General features: G+C 42.9%; 1 protein-coding gene across 1 annotated transcript in view; it reads right to left on the bottom strand.

Annotated features, from left to right (window-relative positions):
* Positions 1–4,316: 4,316 nt before the first annotated feature.
* The window catches only part of nrxn2b (neurexin 2b), a 488,648-nt gene continuing 477,024 nt past the window's right edge, over positions 4,317–15,940 (bottom strand). Inside the window, exons 19-20 of the mRNA XM_063900632.1 lie at positions 14,407–14,485; positions 4,317–7,285 (exon numbers count right to left, since the gene is read on the bottom strand). Of these exons, the coding sequence (XP_063756702.1) occupies positions 6,390–7,285; positions 14,407–14,485 (975 nt within the window). The 3' untranslated portion in view covers positions 4,317–6,389. The remainder of the gene's footprint in view (positions 7,286–14,406; positions 14,486–15,940) is intronic.

Here is a 15,940-nt window from a genome sequence, read left to right as displayed (position 1 = left end):
AAACTAAATGCAGTCTTGTTCATCTTTCCTCCCTCACCTTTTCTAACATCTGTTTCAGATATACAAACAGAGCTTTAGACTTGATGTAGTCTCTGTGTGAGATGAGTCAATCCCTCTGGAGGGATACCAAACATAACCTATGAGACGCTGCTTTTAAACTGGGATCATAGAGGAACCGCTCTATCTTTGGGAAAACGAGGCATCAAAACCAAAAATGTCTCACATTGATCACAATGACAAATGATAAAAAACTATTTCACTACTTGTTTAACTTTAAGATGTTATCCATATTTAGTGAACCTTCAAAATAATAATCAATCATGTGCCAGCACAGCACAAATCAGCCCTGAGCAGCTTCCCTCTTAATGCTGTGTACTTCTCAACTGAAGGAGGCTTTACATCTTCCTGAGATATAAATCTATTGACTTCTGCATCCTGCTGGCTGTTGAACTTTCTGGCTGACAAATGATGTATTTCATTTTGGGGAGTACATTTGAGATAACATTTTTCATAATCCCCTACATAATGTTTCTGTAACAACTGTGACCTAGATATGTGTTTTGCAGGATATTGGACTGTGAGAAAATTCAGAGGCACTGAAGAGAAATAGTACATGTCAGTAGAAATGATCCCCAAAATATAGTTGAGGCCAACAAATCAGCCCAGCCCATCGATCAGCTTTGCCTCCATATGAATATTTTTTGGGCTTCAGTGAATTCTCAGTGAGACTCTGCACATAACTCCTGCTATTTAGAAGAGTGCAAGTGCCATTTTTTGAACACCATGAGTGTGTGTAACAAATGTCAAGATAATCTACCTAAGGGTGGTCAAGATATTCAAAATCTAACTTCTCAAAGTGATGGAGCTGTTACTAGAAACACATATCAGCAAAATCGAAATAGTAAATCCTCTAAAGAATTTTTCAAGGCATATTGTTTAGTTCTATTGTGTGTGGAACATTTGTGAAAAAACGTCAAGTTCGTTTAAGACGTGACAACATATTATATTCTTGATATAAAAGGAAATGACATAGTATTGTATGTTGAAAACGTAGGATAACGTAGTGAAGTACTCAAAAATATCAGATAAATCCAAACAGTATGTGGAACATTTCAGAAGAAACACCATGGTATAATGTCTTGAAACAGTCAGGAAAAAGATAACAAAAATGTCAGAAAAATAACAAAAGATGCTATGGAAAAAAATTCCAAAAAAACATTGAAATTAAAAAAATAATTGTTTAGTTTAAATAAAAAGATCATAGCATCGTATGGAGACAAACTCAGAATATAAGCCATAGTATGTCAAAAATATTAGAAAAAAACAGTGTAGTATGTTTCAAATATTTAAAAACAGTGTAGTATGTTTAAAATATTTAAAAACAGTGTAGTATGTTTAAAATATTTAAAAACAGTGTAGTATGTTTAAAATATTTAAAAACAGTATAGCATACTGTTGTAGAAACAGGCAAAAACCACATAGTATGGTATCAAAAATGTAATAACATCACTTGTTGTAAAAAGGATCATAGTACAGGTTGTCTAAAAAGTCCAAACTAAACATTCATAGTGCCGTCACAGATTGTGTGTGTGTGTGTGTGTGTGTGTGTGTGTGTGTGTGTGTGTGTGTGTGTGTGTGTGTGTGTGTGTGTGTGTGTGTGTGTGTGTGTGTGTGTGTGTGTGTGTGTGTGTGTGTGTGTGTGTGTGTGTGTGTGTGTGTGTGTGTGTGTGTGTGTGTGTGTGTGTGTGTGTGTGTGTGTGTGTGTGTGTGTGTGTGTGTGTGTGTGTGTGTGTGTGTGTGTGTGGAAAGTAGCCTACAGTATACTTTACTACACTGTTCAAAATATCTAAACAAATCTTGTATTATTGTATGTTAAAAATAAAATACGTTGAGCCATAGTATAGTACATTGCAGATATATAAAGAAACGTGATAGTATAGCAACACGTTATCAGAAGTCATGCCAGAAATGTCATGGCTTGTTGTATTGTGGTAAACTCTTTATTTAAAATGCTTTGGCATATCGGGTTATCGAAACTACAGCTTAATAAGCTTTAAAATATTGGTATCGGTTGTGATATTGCCTGTTGTTGACTCAGCAGTTTTGGGCAACGTGTAGCATGTATCTGTACCTCTGCTTGGCCTCAACACATAGAGGTGTGGAATGTAACCCGTGGGGGTCATCATTTACTTTGGCACTTTCTTCTACTTATGATTTTGCTACATGATCTTTTTCCAATATGAATAAAAATGCTTCATGCTTGTGTATTTATATATTTGCAATATTTCTCTTATATGTTTGTTACTTTCCACATGTTTGAAATGTATGGTGTGGAACAGGTTTGGTGAAATGTTTCTATTAGATTCCAAGCACGAAAATATATACTCGTACTGTAGGGTCCAGGGGAGGATCCCTTAAATCTTTCCTCTTTCACCCCCATATTGTGATTATCCTCTGGTTTATGACAATGCTATACTATACTTCAATTCTTACATTTTACCTTCTAAATATGGGCATATGAGCGTTGTCATTGATGTCACGTTAACATTTACCTTAACCCTCACAGAGCTGTTAGAATTAGACGTTGGATCTTCTTGTTCTGTCAATAACAGATCAAAGACAACTCTGTCTGGGAAGCCAATCAAAATGACCATGTAACTCAGAGCATTTGAAGGCAGGATAGCTGAGCATCATATAGAGCCAGGTTTAAAATGAGCAAGCTTTTTGATACCAGGATGTTTGAGTTGGACCCAAACCAAGATGGCTAACCCTGTACTCTCTTTTTACAGGGCCCTGGACCATGTACTTCTCCCTCAGCAGCCTCTGGCTACCCAGATTCACCGAGAAGGAAACATCTAATGTGTGTGGTAAGTCATTTCTCAGGATACTTAAGTAGGTCAAATTGGCCTGTGTCAATCAAAATAAACCTGTCCAGCTCTTCATGCACATCACCCCCACTTCTCACATCCTAACCCCAAACAATGATATATCTGAAGTGTGTGAAATGTGGTCTTTATTTTTCCTCAACTGCAGAGATCCAGGCTGTCAGTAGAGAACATACTTGTATTGCCTCCAAGTAAATTACACATTTTAGAAAGAAGCCTATCAATATAGGGCTGCACAATTAATCGAATTTTAATCACGATCACGATTTTGGCTTCCGACGATCAAAATCGCGTGATCGAGCGATATTTTAACAGTAGTGTGGACGAGATATAGACCTATTTTATTTTGATGCACAAATGTGTACATTAGCAGGAATGTAGCACCTGGATGTGAAAGCAGTAATAATGAGCCTATGTGTCAATAAAACATGTTTTGGTTAAAATTTAACAAATAATCGTGATCTCAATATTGATTAAAATAATCGTGATTATCATTTTGGCCATAATCGTGCAGCCCTATATCAATACATGATTTAATTCATGTGAGATATAATTAATGATCAGGCCCTGACAGTAAAGCCTGACAGTAGGTGCATTTCAGGCCCGCTCACCGCTGAAACATCGGAGCACTTACCTGTGAATCACCAGGAGTCGGGTCTCTGCAGCTGCGTCTTGTTTCTGTTGAGCAGCTTTTGAGGACTGTACTGGAGTACAATGATTCTCCTAATGTTTGTGACAGCATGCTTAAGCTGTTTTAAATGCATTTCCACATGTCACATATTTAATACGATACTCTGTTTAGCTAAAAGTAGCTTAAGGAGAAAAAAGTTTCAGGTGTTGAAATGCCTTCGTTAGGAGGATCTAAATAAGATGTGTTTATATATATTTCTGTGTGATCGCGGCCAAGCAACACCTGTAAAAAATATGGTTGACGGAGATGAAGTCAGGAGTGTTGAAGAAAAGCAACACCTCAGCAGCTAAGTGGGCCTTCTGCCACTGTAGCTTAAATAAAGTACAGGAAGGCTGGTACCTGCATGCCTGAGTTTAGCAGACACCTCACTGTTTCCTTTGCTTCAATTCAGACGTCAGCAATACAACAAGTCCCAGGCCCCTCCAGAGGCGGATCAGACTCCACTTTGTATAAGTTAGCCATAAACTGCAGAATAAGTGTAACATAAGGTCAATTAAGACTTAAATTAAATGACCAAGTTATAAAAGTTGAATCAACCATTATCTTAAAGGTCCTCAAATTAAAAGCACATATGGTTAGGAATCCGATCATTGAGTTATCTAATTAAAATGTAAAATATTCTGTCTCAAAAAGAAAATACCCAAACCTTTAACACAACTTTAGAATTTAGCTTCGGGGGGGTTGAGTTAGCTCTTTTAACAGTCCACTCACACGATAAAGAGACCACGCGACACAGGGGGTAAGAAGTATATAACCAAGTGTATTCCCTCTGTTAATGTACACATATTTAGAGTCATCTCACTGGAACACTTTACAATAACATTTAGAAAGAACAGGAAGATACTGGGAGGAGTATGCTTGGAATGGAGAAATCAGACAAAAGGGCAGGAGAGTGAGTTGATGGAGCCTGTCAAATGAAATGGCTACCATCACATCTCTGGCCGTGAAGACAGAATTAGATATAAAATAAATTAAAAAAAAACACATGAGGGATGGATAGAGCCTGCTTGTTCCACACGGTATGGGGACATATGATGTGCCATACAGAGAAAAAGGAATAGATGCAGGATGAAAAAATAGATTGAGGATGACGGATGGAATAAAAGGAGAATTCATGGTTTCATAATCCAAATCACATTTGCTCAATTACCAAAAGAAAATACATAGAAATTTCAGTTTCCCAGAATCATGTCATTTTTTTTCTCCAAACAGGAATGAAAGTAGGGAAAACACACTTCTCTTAGTAATGGGATGAGAGTCAAATATTTAGACATTTCACAAACTTTTTTCAGGGTTTTTCTTTTCTTTTCATGGTACAGTTTTCTTTTTTAATAGAGTTGAGAAAATTGGAATACTAGAGTCCTGTTGTACATCTTCCAGGGATCTGCTGTTCACATTTGGTTTGTGTGCTCTTCCCACAGAGTTTGCTTTGCCCATTGGCTGCCATCAGTCCAGTCAGGCTAGAGGGGTGGGGGGGAAGACACAGTCGCTTCTTCAGCTGCAAGGTATGTCTCTCCTCAGCAGAACTCCAGCAATAATTTATTCTGAATTTCCCTAAAATGTCTCTCATTTCACCAGAGAAAAGAATCAAATAAAAAAGAAAGCGCAAACCAAAGTGACGGAGTCTTGCAGCATGGCTGCATCAGCCGTACTGTTGATGAGGGTTGGGGGGCTGTGTTACTGTTCTGACGTCACAAATCCTAAAGTCTGTCTTGCTGCGCATTAACAGCATACTCTCCTTTCCACTCACTCAAGCTTTAGGTCCATAGTTTCTGCAACGTCTATACATATATTTATAGTTATATAGAACAGTTCCTGTTGGTTGCTGGAGGTTTTTTCTGTTTTCGGTTAGTATTAACTGTAAGGACGTGACACAGTTTCTCTTGTGGCCCACTAGGAGGTGCCTCGGAGCCCCAGAAACACATGACACAGATCTGCTGGAACAAAGGACGACCAAGGGGGTTTGGCCTCAACAAGTTTTTGGCGGCTAAACGTACAAGTTAGCATCCGGTATGTTGGAGCGGTGGTATCTCACATAATTGCTACGTTTAACGTTGTTATGATCATCATCGTATTTTTTGTTTTTTTAAACTCCACAGAAAGAAAAACAGTTTTTATCTCTTTTTCGTAAATGAATACTACATGCTTGAAACACGGCAGAGTTTACGTTGCATCAGCCGCTGAGCACCGGACGAGGAGAGAAACAGAGCGCACGATCCGACGAGAGGAAGAGAGAGAGAGGGAGGTAAGAGATCAGACACCTGGAACACTTCCAGAGAGGGGGAGCTGGGTTTGACACAATGTTCCTGTAAGCTGGCAGTATATTGATTTTACAGAGCCATGTCGAGTTACTCATTCCAACAGGTGGAAAATAATATGTTGATACTGTCTGAGGGGAACACGAGCCCCCCTCAGAATGAAGGACAGACCATGACACAAATACTGATGGTGGTGCTTTCTACAGTACTCTAGATATTAATTAACCTGTCATGTGCTGAGACATAAATCACTGTTTTATCAGCATTTGGTACATGGTTGTTGGCACAGTATGTGTGGAGATATGAGCCTTTCCTTAAATCCAGCCCGTGGTTAACATTTAATAAGAAGTCAAATCAATCTGAGAGAAATCTGATGTCACCTGGCTGTCTCCCTCTGAGTACACTTGATTAGGTAATGTATGGCCACCTGACAATACTGAGTAGGAAATAAATGACCCTCTGTTCTGTTTGCCTCTTCTCTCTCCCTCCTCTCTCTGCTCTCCTTCCTTTTCTAGGTGCAGCTGCTGTCTGTCTCTGTGTGTCGCGGCGGCTCCCTCAGACGTAGTACTCTTTGTCTTTGTTCTTCTTGTTCTTGGTGACCGTCTTGGCAGTGCTGGGCTGTTTCTCCTTCACCAGTGCTCCGTTGCTCTGCGTGGCTGAGTTACTGATGTAGTTGCGGCTCTGGTCTACCTGGTAGGATCCCTCGTCGCGGTTGCGGTACTTGTACATGGCGTAGAGCAGGATGAGGATGCAGAGGGCGGCGGCCGCCACGATACCGACCACCATCCCTGTGGTGCTGCTGGACTGCTGCACCTCCACGGCGCCTGGGAGCCCTCTCTCAGGAGACGTGGGGTCTGGAGTGGGAACATGGGGGAAATTGGGTGGGTAGGTTATTCCTGGGACTCTGCGGTGTCCCGGGTCTGAGGAGGGGTGGGCCGGCGGCAGCAGCACCTGGTCCCGGGTGTTTAATTTCCCAGCGGGGATTTTGTTGTTGTTGCTGCTGCTGCTGCCGCCGGCGGCCGGCTTGATGTGCGGGCTGAGCTGATCGGGGTTGGCTGTGGGGGTGGAGGAGAGAGGTGGGTGATGGGAGTTTGGGGAACGGGAAAAGTGGCGGTCCCGGGGGTTCTGGACACTGCCCTCCACGGCTGGGGGAGGAGGGAGGACAGTCCTGTCGGTGACCAGGTGGGAATTTTTGTAATAGTCCTCGTCATCCGACTCGGTCATCTCCCCCGAGCCGTACGCCGACACCTCAATGGTCTCCTCGCAGTCCTCCTGGTCCAGGGGGCAGGGGGGCCGGCCATTTGGCAGTGGCAGGGACTCTTTGGTGGTTTCGAGCAGGGTGAGGAAAGGGCGGTAGGTGGTGGGGGGCGGGGGGATTACTGGGTAGCGTGTGGCGATGGATGGGGGGTCTAAGGAGTCCACGGTTATTATGGGCAGCACTAATTCACCTCCTAGGACAAGAAAGAGACAACGACAAACAGAGAGTTAGAGAGCGCCGGAGAGAGAGCCCACCTCCAGATGAACACCAGAAACACTTTACATCAGGTTAGTTATATAAGTTTAGTCTGTTCTATTTAAAAAGTTGCTGACTGACTCTGAGCTGGATAAAGCTAGCTGTAAGACACTAACGCTGCAGCTGTCCTCAACTATGCTGCACAGACCTACATGATACATGACTAACACAGGATAAAGCACACTACATGTTAACTGAACAACCTAGCATCACTCTACACAGCCTAGTCTGCACGGCTAACGCTAGGCTAACCTCTGCTGACTGCACTAGCGCTCAGTGTTTCTGCTGATTGGTTAAATAAGATAGCAAACCACGAGGTTCAGGTCACTTACATCAACAAATTGGCCGCATGATTTTTGCATGAAAAAAAAATTACAAAAAGAAAGCTGTGTAAGATTGTTCTCGGATAGTGATTAACAACCCCCCCCACCCAGTCGTTACCTCCTCTCCTCTTTATTTTTAGGTGAAAAATAATCAGGACGTTAAGAAATTTGAATAATTCATTCTTGCTTATTTCAGAATTCTCATGAAGAATGGCTCAATCCCATTTCCCCCTTTGGGCATGGGGGGATCTATGGCTCATTTCTAATTAGCTTAATCTGTATGCAAGCCCTCAGGAGCTGCTGCAGGAAACTGCTGCCCCTCATTCCTAACCCAACTCTCAGCACACACTACAGTGCACTGGGAGAGATTACACACTCCTTCCCTGGCACCCCCCCCCCCCCCCCCCCCAAACAGCAGCCACCAACACAAGGCAACAGTTACATCGTCTTAATGAGCCAGAATTTGGTGTCAAGCTTCAGTTACTTAATCTGATTTGAGCCCTCTGTGAAACGAACACCCAAATTAAATAATTATTGGATGTATAAACATCATACTTATAAAAGTTACACAGCTGGAGTTAAGGGTTACACATATTGGGAGTTAGCAGAACATGGCAGAATATCAGGTTACACACTACATTTACTGTCAGGTCTAGCATATGTGTTAGGTTAACAGTCAAGGAAACATTTGAAAACATGGCAGGAGGAGGGGGGGTGGGGGGGGGGGTTAGATTATTGAACATCTCTGGGTTAGAAAAGGGGAAGGTAACAGCAAACATGACCAAGTAAAGGCCAACATCACTAGCATAAAATCATGACTGTGGCTTTTTGTTCATTTGATGAGGTAAATCAGAGTTAGGGTTGGATTATGGGTTGTTTTTTAAGGGGGGGTGGGATTGAATAACTCCCCCATGGCCTTTTCAGCTCAGCAACGCTCAAGCCCCCCCCCCCCCCCCCAAACCTCAGTCAGTTATACAACCATACATTTTCACTCAGATTGGAAAAGGCTTTACAAAGGGCAATGTGTTGGGTTAACCAAGCCTCTACACACAGCATTAACAGTACACAGACAGGCCTTGGAATGAAGCAAAATGTGAAAACGGGGAAAAAAACATTAATTCTTCAACCCATCTAGTTTCCATGGCAATGCTCAAGTTATTTCTCTCCATTATATTCCCTTTCTTTCTGTGTGTGAGGGCTGCGTCTCACCTTGAAGGCTGAGAGGACGGCAGAGTGCGGGGACATTTGACGAACAAAGGAGGATTGGACTAGTTTTGTGCATTCCCACAAATCTATGAAATAACTTGTCACAGGAGAAGATGATATAAACTGCAGGGCACCCGCTAGATATTTCCTCCGAGATACAGTATGTAAATATGACTGAAGGTAATGGAAGTACACTATCTGTACCATCTGTGAAAACACTGGAGATGCTGCAAGTGCAATTTCAAGCTCTCTACCTGCAGCCCCCCAATTACCCCTCACTGTGCCCCACTTACAGCGTGTGGCTGACGGTGCAAACGGATGGACTTGTTATTGTTAACTTCCTGCAATCGTAGCAGAATCAGAAACACTGCTTAACGTGAGTGTTTCTGTCTCCCTCATATGAACCCAGAGAACTGGGCTGAAGATTCTTTAGATATTCTGGAGGCAAATGTTTGTATTATACAAGCGTTTGACAGTAAATGATGTTTATGACAAATGGCTCCCATCACTCTGCTGTACCCCGTGTTTATTAGAGCCAGAAGGACATTATCTCATATGACAGGCAGGCGCTGGCTACTGGAGACATAATGAAGCTCAGCCCTCACACACAGAGAGCTCCATCTCAGCACTACAGGCAGTAATCAAGAGAGCCATCGTCTCATTTCCTGTTATGTGACCAAAGCCTTCTGCACCCATAGTGTAAACCAATCAACAGCTTCAATTGGCCCTTCCCTTCTCCACGACGGCACCCTCTTTTTTCTGTATGCAGCTCTGATTGCTCAGATAATACCCTCAGGCACGTGTTCCCGTACTGAAAGGAATCAGGAGTTAGACCTTTAACATAATCCATCATTGTTACTCACATGAGATATTTAGGTATTTCATTTAGCATCGTAGTGACTAACACTGGTTGATTCAGAAATGTTTCTGGGCAGTCTGAGGAATACATTGAGCATGATTCCAGTGTGTGGGTGCCTCTTTCATTACGTCTGTAAGACTGTAATGTAAGAGATTGTAGATTTTGAGCCTGATTGATTGGGTTTGACTCTATTGAACAGCTGAGGCAGTGGAGCCACGTTTATCCCACATGATGAAATGTCTTTTTTATCTTTACCCACACGCCACTCTGTGGCGCTGCCAGTATGACTCACCCCCCTCCATTTACTCAAAAGCAGAACAGGGCAGATGGATGCATCTATGTCGCTCTCCTGACAAACATCGTTACTGTGCTGCTCACGTCGCCCCGCTCACATCTATTTGAAATATTTAGAGCGAAAAGGTTGTTTTGGAGTTTGAGCATTCTATAATTCAGCTTTGATTGGACTGCAGATGGGAATCCAACCGCGTGTCCGAGAATAATATATTTTCCTAGCTCGCTTGAATAAACAATAGCTACATGTATAATATCATCTGGGCAACACTGGGGTGGGGGGTCAATGTTTTCTTCATATATGTGACTCCTTCAACTGTTTACAAATACAGCTTTCGCTTTCAGGGAGAATGATTTATAATGAAAAAGTGACGATGCCCTGCCCTGCCTCTCTCTGCAGTCCGTCCATCAGTAATCACTGGGTTACATTGTTAGCCAGTGATTCTTCACCATGCTCCTATAATTGTTTAGAGTTTAAATGTTAACAAATACCTCACTGCTTAAGGATAACATCCAAGTAGAAATGTTATTTCAATAATACTTTACAATAGGAATAGTCAATAATGATGAAGCGCTCCACTGATTGGTACTGAAGGCCTCTGAATCATTGGCCCATAGAGCTGTCTGAGCACAAGTCTCTGCTTCATTGCAATGGAGACAACAGATGTAAATACGAATGGTGAATATATGTATTATATGGTAAATAATGGTAGCTAAATGCTGAGTTTATTAAATGTTGATTAAAGTTGTAAATGAAGGTTTATTTATCTTAACTGAACGCAGATGTTTTTGTATCATGTCTTAAATTGCCTTGTTCACTGTTGCTCTATAAATAAAGTTATCATGTATGTATTTGTCTGTCAGCAGGATTTTGTAAAAACAGTGAGCTCAGTGTTAATTAAACTTTGTAAAGGCTGAAACACAGGCCAAGGTATAACACATTAAATTGAAAAGCAGATCTGATTCACTGGAGTATGTACTTTTCCCTCCCACGAACACTGCGAGGTAGGGCAGGGCCTTAGCAAAGTGCTCTTCTACAGAACTTGGTCCAACAGAAGAAGGTGTATTGCACTAGTCACTGGACTTCAAGTCTTTAAGCCAGCAGGGGAAGGGGAAGTAACGTCACAGCGCTCCTCAGAAATCAGTTTGTGGAGGGTGTAATGTTTACAGATCATCCAGAGGACGCTGCTTCGATCCTCTACATTGCCAATCTCTGACCTGTGAAACCTGTATGACAAACCTGGCCTTGTTTACATGTGGAGGACGGCTAGCTAAGGCAGATCAATAAAGCATCACGCTGACAAATAACTGACACCCAAACTTATCGACCGGAGTGGGTCTGATCCCAGGCAATCTGTGAGTCACACTGGGTGAGCGGGCTGAGTGCTCTGGGTCATCCTCATCCATCATCCAATCTTATAGTCTCACTCGGCGACCTAAGAAGAACATTTGCAGGTTGCCTCTATAGTGTGTGTCGCCTGATGAATTATTGAGGAGATCCTCAAAGCTCTGATCTTGTCAGAGTAAAACCGATATAGCGCTACAACATCCTAGGACTGATAAGTAGCTTGGAGGTATGCGAGAGAGAAGGGAAGTGAGGTCGTGCTGAGGCAGTGAAGAATGGAGATAAATGAAAGAGATTTAATGAGCTTGTTGGAGAGAGACGTGTGTATAATACCTCTGTAATTCTGTATTACTGTGAACACAATTAGTGTCTATGGATGACTTTTCCTGCTAGGGTTCATGCGGATATACAAATATGTTTTAGAGTGTCTTCTCCCCAGTACATGTTTCATCTTTGTCCCCACTTCTGAGGTCTTGTCACTCTTCTCACAGCAGCTCATTAATAGCACTGAAGGATCCAAAAGCAAAGCTTTAAGTGGGTGATGTAATTAAGGCTCCCTAACAGAGTCAAAGTTTAATTAGCCTTTTGGGAAAGGCAGGAATCGTTGATGAGAATTTCACTCTGTTCCCTCTCTCAAATTTGATTCCTCTCTCACTTCCTCTTCCTTCTCGCTTGCACGCTCCCCTTTTTCTCTCCTTGTTTTTCCTGTTCTGCTTTGAGCGCAAAGGAACGTGAGACAAATCTCAGAGGGTCAGCGCTTCCTGCTCTTTCTCGCTCATCTCTTTATCGGGGTCCTTCCCTCCGTGCCCTGTGCTTCTGTCTATTCTGCATTCACTCTGGGCCTGTCAGCAAATGTGTGAATGTGGGTACACCAAAGTCATTGTCTGAGGGTCATCCTTTAGCAGCAGCCAGCTAAAAATGCCCCGGTAGAATGCATTGTGATAAAACAAGTTGCCTCCCTTCACAGCGGCATAGTACTCCCTCTGCAGGTGACCGGCATTACGAACTGTAGGGAGGAGTATTGGTCCGTGAAATCACAGCAGTCCTATCTCGCTCGGATTCATAGAAAATCAACGGCTTAACATCTTTTCTCCTTTCTGAAGTCAGTTCAATAAAAGGAGCTGTATTCTGCCCTGAAATCAGAAACACTGGGAATTGGTGGTCTCACACAACGGCTGCAGGCCTGAGTGTTTTGGTGATTCTTTCCTCCTTCTAAACAGTTTTCACCGAGGCTTATCCGACCCGGCTGGCTCGCCACGCTGGAGCTCTTGTGGCATCTGGAAGGTGTGATACGGGGTATGTGTGTGCGTGTGTTTGCTGTTTCTCAGGAGAGAGAACACTTTACACCCACAGAGTGTGAGAGACAAGTGTCTGTCTGGTAAGGGGAGCATGTCTGCCACTGTATGTGTGTTTGTGTGGGCATTGAGAGAAAGAGAGAGTTGCTTTTCCCCATGGGAGATTAAGCCTGGGCAGAGCATCCAGTGAAAAACTCTCATTTCTCCTTCCGATAAGAAGGGAATTGAGTCTCTATTTCGGTCCACACCACCTACAGAGAAAACCGCAGGAGAATGCTCCTCTTGAGTTCTCAGCACAGGTTCTGAGCCGTTTCTCCTCACACAAACACACCGATTGCTATAATCTCCTGCCATTTGCAGTCCATCATATATTCTATTCAAACCACTGAATCCACATTCCAGAAAAAAACTGAAGTAAAGGTCTTTTATTTTTTTACAAAATAAGACACCGTGCTGACTCTTTATCGGATGAGGTTGTCTCTACATTCAAGAGATTGTGTGGCTATCTGTGGTGATTCCATACTCGGATAACTGAGGCATCTAAAAAGGTTGTTTACATTTCTGTTTTTGTAAAATCCAAGCTGAACTTTCTTCGAGGATGGGTGTGGGGTACAGAAGTGGTACGATGTGTAAACTGTCTGAGCTTATATGCTTGTGGCAGAGTGACAATGTGTTCAAATGAAGCGTACTTAATATGCTATTTCCTAGAGAGCCGAGTGTGATATGATTAACGCCACAGAGAGTTCTAATCCTGTCGCCATGTGCTAATTGTTCAGTTATCTCTTGTGAAATGCTAAATGTGTCCAAAGAAATCGTGAAGTGTTTTCAAAGCAAAGCCCCTCTCTTCTCCCTGGAATCTAATAATACACTATTTTTCAACTTAAGATGCTTGCGTATCTTCCAGAACATGTTTGACTTAATATACCCAGCGATCTACAATATGCAAATCAAGTGCACATTTATGGACTCATAAAAGATTGCAAATGCCCCAGTTGTTATTAATGGCTTTCAAAAAGAAAAACGTGGTACCAATGGAATTCAAAGAAGTTAGCACTGTCACAGCAAGCACTGGCACTGTTTCAATAACATGTTTCACTGACGCAGGTGTTACGTCTGTTATCCATTCAACATATCTGAGATCCATGGAGAAAACGGCTCTAAATGTAGTTCTGCCTATTCTTATTGTTTCCTCTTTGTAGAGGAAGAAGTCTTTGAACCACATTCTTTTATTGTACGTAACTCTTGGCAGTTTCAAATATGACCAGCCTAATAGAGCTAGAAAGCACAGATGCAGGGAGTGAAACGCATGGCCTTTAACGTGCACCTCCTGTCATGGTGTCAGAACATTAGTTGACCCGCTGTTCCCACTGACAGCCACCGGGACTGCCAGGCTACAGCTGCGCAGAACAAGCTGCGTTTCCACGCTGGAGCTGTCCTGTCTTGTTCAAATTCAGGCAAGAGATTGGTGCAACAGCAGGGTAAATGCCAGATACTAGCACTTGGCTGAGCAATTTATGAACCACGGTGCAGCAAAGTGGCTGCTGCTTTAAAAACAAACAGGAAAGAAGGATTCAGGGTACACATGTGGACAACCAGAGCTGCATACGGAGGAGCTTTGCCGTCACGTCAAAGTGGAGTAAGGGAGATTGCATTGGTCTAGGCGACAGATCTTTTGTTCTAGGCTGCCTTTGTTTTTGGATAGCAAGTATTGTGAAGGCAGAACTTCCTGAGTTGACTCACCATTTCCAGGCTCACACTCCTCCAAATCTTCGTCATCGCTAGGACACTCAGCTGATGCTACCAAGAGGTCATCCGCATTCTGGAAGCACAGAGACACAAATCAGAGCAGATGGAGTCAGGACACATTTCATTGGATTAGAGGATACACAGAACATCTGAGAGGGTCTCTGGCAGTCTCAGCGAGGCTCTCCTGCTCAACTTACTAACACAAGATAATCAAGTAGAGGCTAACTTCAGAAAGATTGAAGGCAAAAACATTTTCGAAAGGTAACATCACGATTATTGTTGGGCAGTTTTAGTAGAAGTAGTACTAGAAATATTATGGTGAGTGTGCTTCATTGTTAGTCGTAGTTATTTCAGTATGATTTGAAGTCAAAGTAGAAAATGCATCCAACCCATCACCAACCAATCAAATCATTGTGTGTCTATCTGGACCCAGTTTCCTACTGCATGACTCACACAGCTGTCCTGATACCCAGACCCCCCGCCACCCTCCCCTCAGCAATGTGTGGTTGTTATTCAAGATGAGGTGAACCGATAGAAAAAACAGAGGGCTTTTATCAGCCTAATTGATTCAAGAGCCACATTGTGATTCCGCTCTGTTATTAATCCAGGGCCTGGGCTTAATCATTTCATAATCACAGTGTGTGTTTGTTTACATCACCTGGCTCTTCAAATTGGTCGAATGATCATGCTCCACTTTCCCAGGAACATCTCCATCGAACATGCACTCACATCTCTATTCCATCCATGCAATCAGCTGCTTCTCTTTTCCCCGCTCCAAATAACACGGAACATCATGAATCAATTAAAATGTGCACTTCTTTAAATTGAGCAATCCGGACATCAGTACGGCAGAGTGCTTGTGGCCGTACTGAATGTCAAAGGGCTGATTGGGCCACAGCACCAGCGCAGGAAAAATAACAAACTGTCACAAGGCCCACTAACCCAGTGCTCTTCTGAATGCTGGAGGAGGAGCTCCAAACTCCAGTTTGACCTGGTCCAAACTTTTCTTATCAGCTTCCAAGTTGAATCCAAGAGGAGACAACTTCAAACCACCTCGCATCCATCCAGCCAATCACAGAGATCTCCAGCACCTGGGAGTGCTCTCGACTGAAGACAGGAGCAGCGAGCGCGGCGCTTGTGATCTTAGTTTTATAACACTCCAACATTACATTTGGGTCAGAGCGAGACAAGTGATGACTCCCAACTGTTTCATGGAAGCCCACAGTATGGAGGGGTTGCAGAATTATACTCCGCACACACACATCAAAAGGTAGATCTTTTATTCTAAGCATCAAAGCACATTATTCGGCGATGATCAAAGCTGCAGCGCGGCGGGTAGCTCAGAGCTTTTGGAGAAATTGAAATGTGTGTTTCCGCTCTCTTGCTTCCCGCCACCCTGGCCTGTCTCTGCTGTGGCTTGGCGGGAGCTGGGGATATTCATTAGAGCTCCGTAGTTGTTAGCTTTGCCGAATCGCAGTATTTAAAATGCTATTACCATGTTTGCTCTAGCACAAAGTAACACCACAGG

Source organism: Eleginops maclovinus, chromosome 14 (assembly GCF_036324505.1).
Source record: "Eleginops maclovinus isolate JMC-PN-2008 ecotype Puerto Natales chromosome 14, JC_Emac_rtc_rv5, whole genome shotgun sequence".
NCBI classification, from domain to species: domain Eukaryota; kingdom Metazoa; phylum Chordata; class Actinopteri; order Perciformes; family Eleginopidae; genus Eleginops; species Eleginops maclovinus.
Note: the sequence above shows the minus strand (reverse complement) of the source record. Positions and strands in the feature narration are given on the sequence as shown.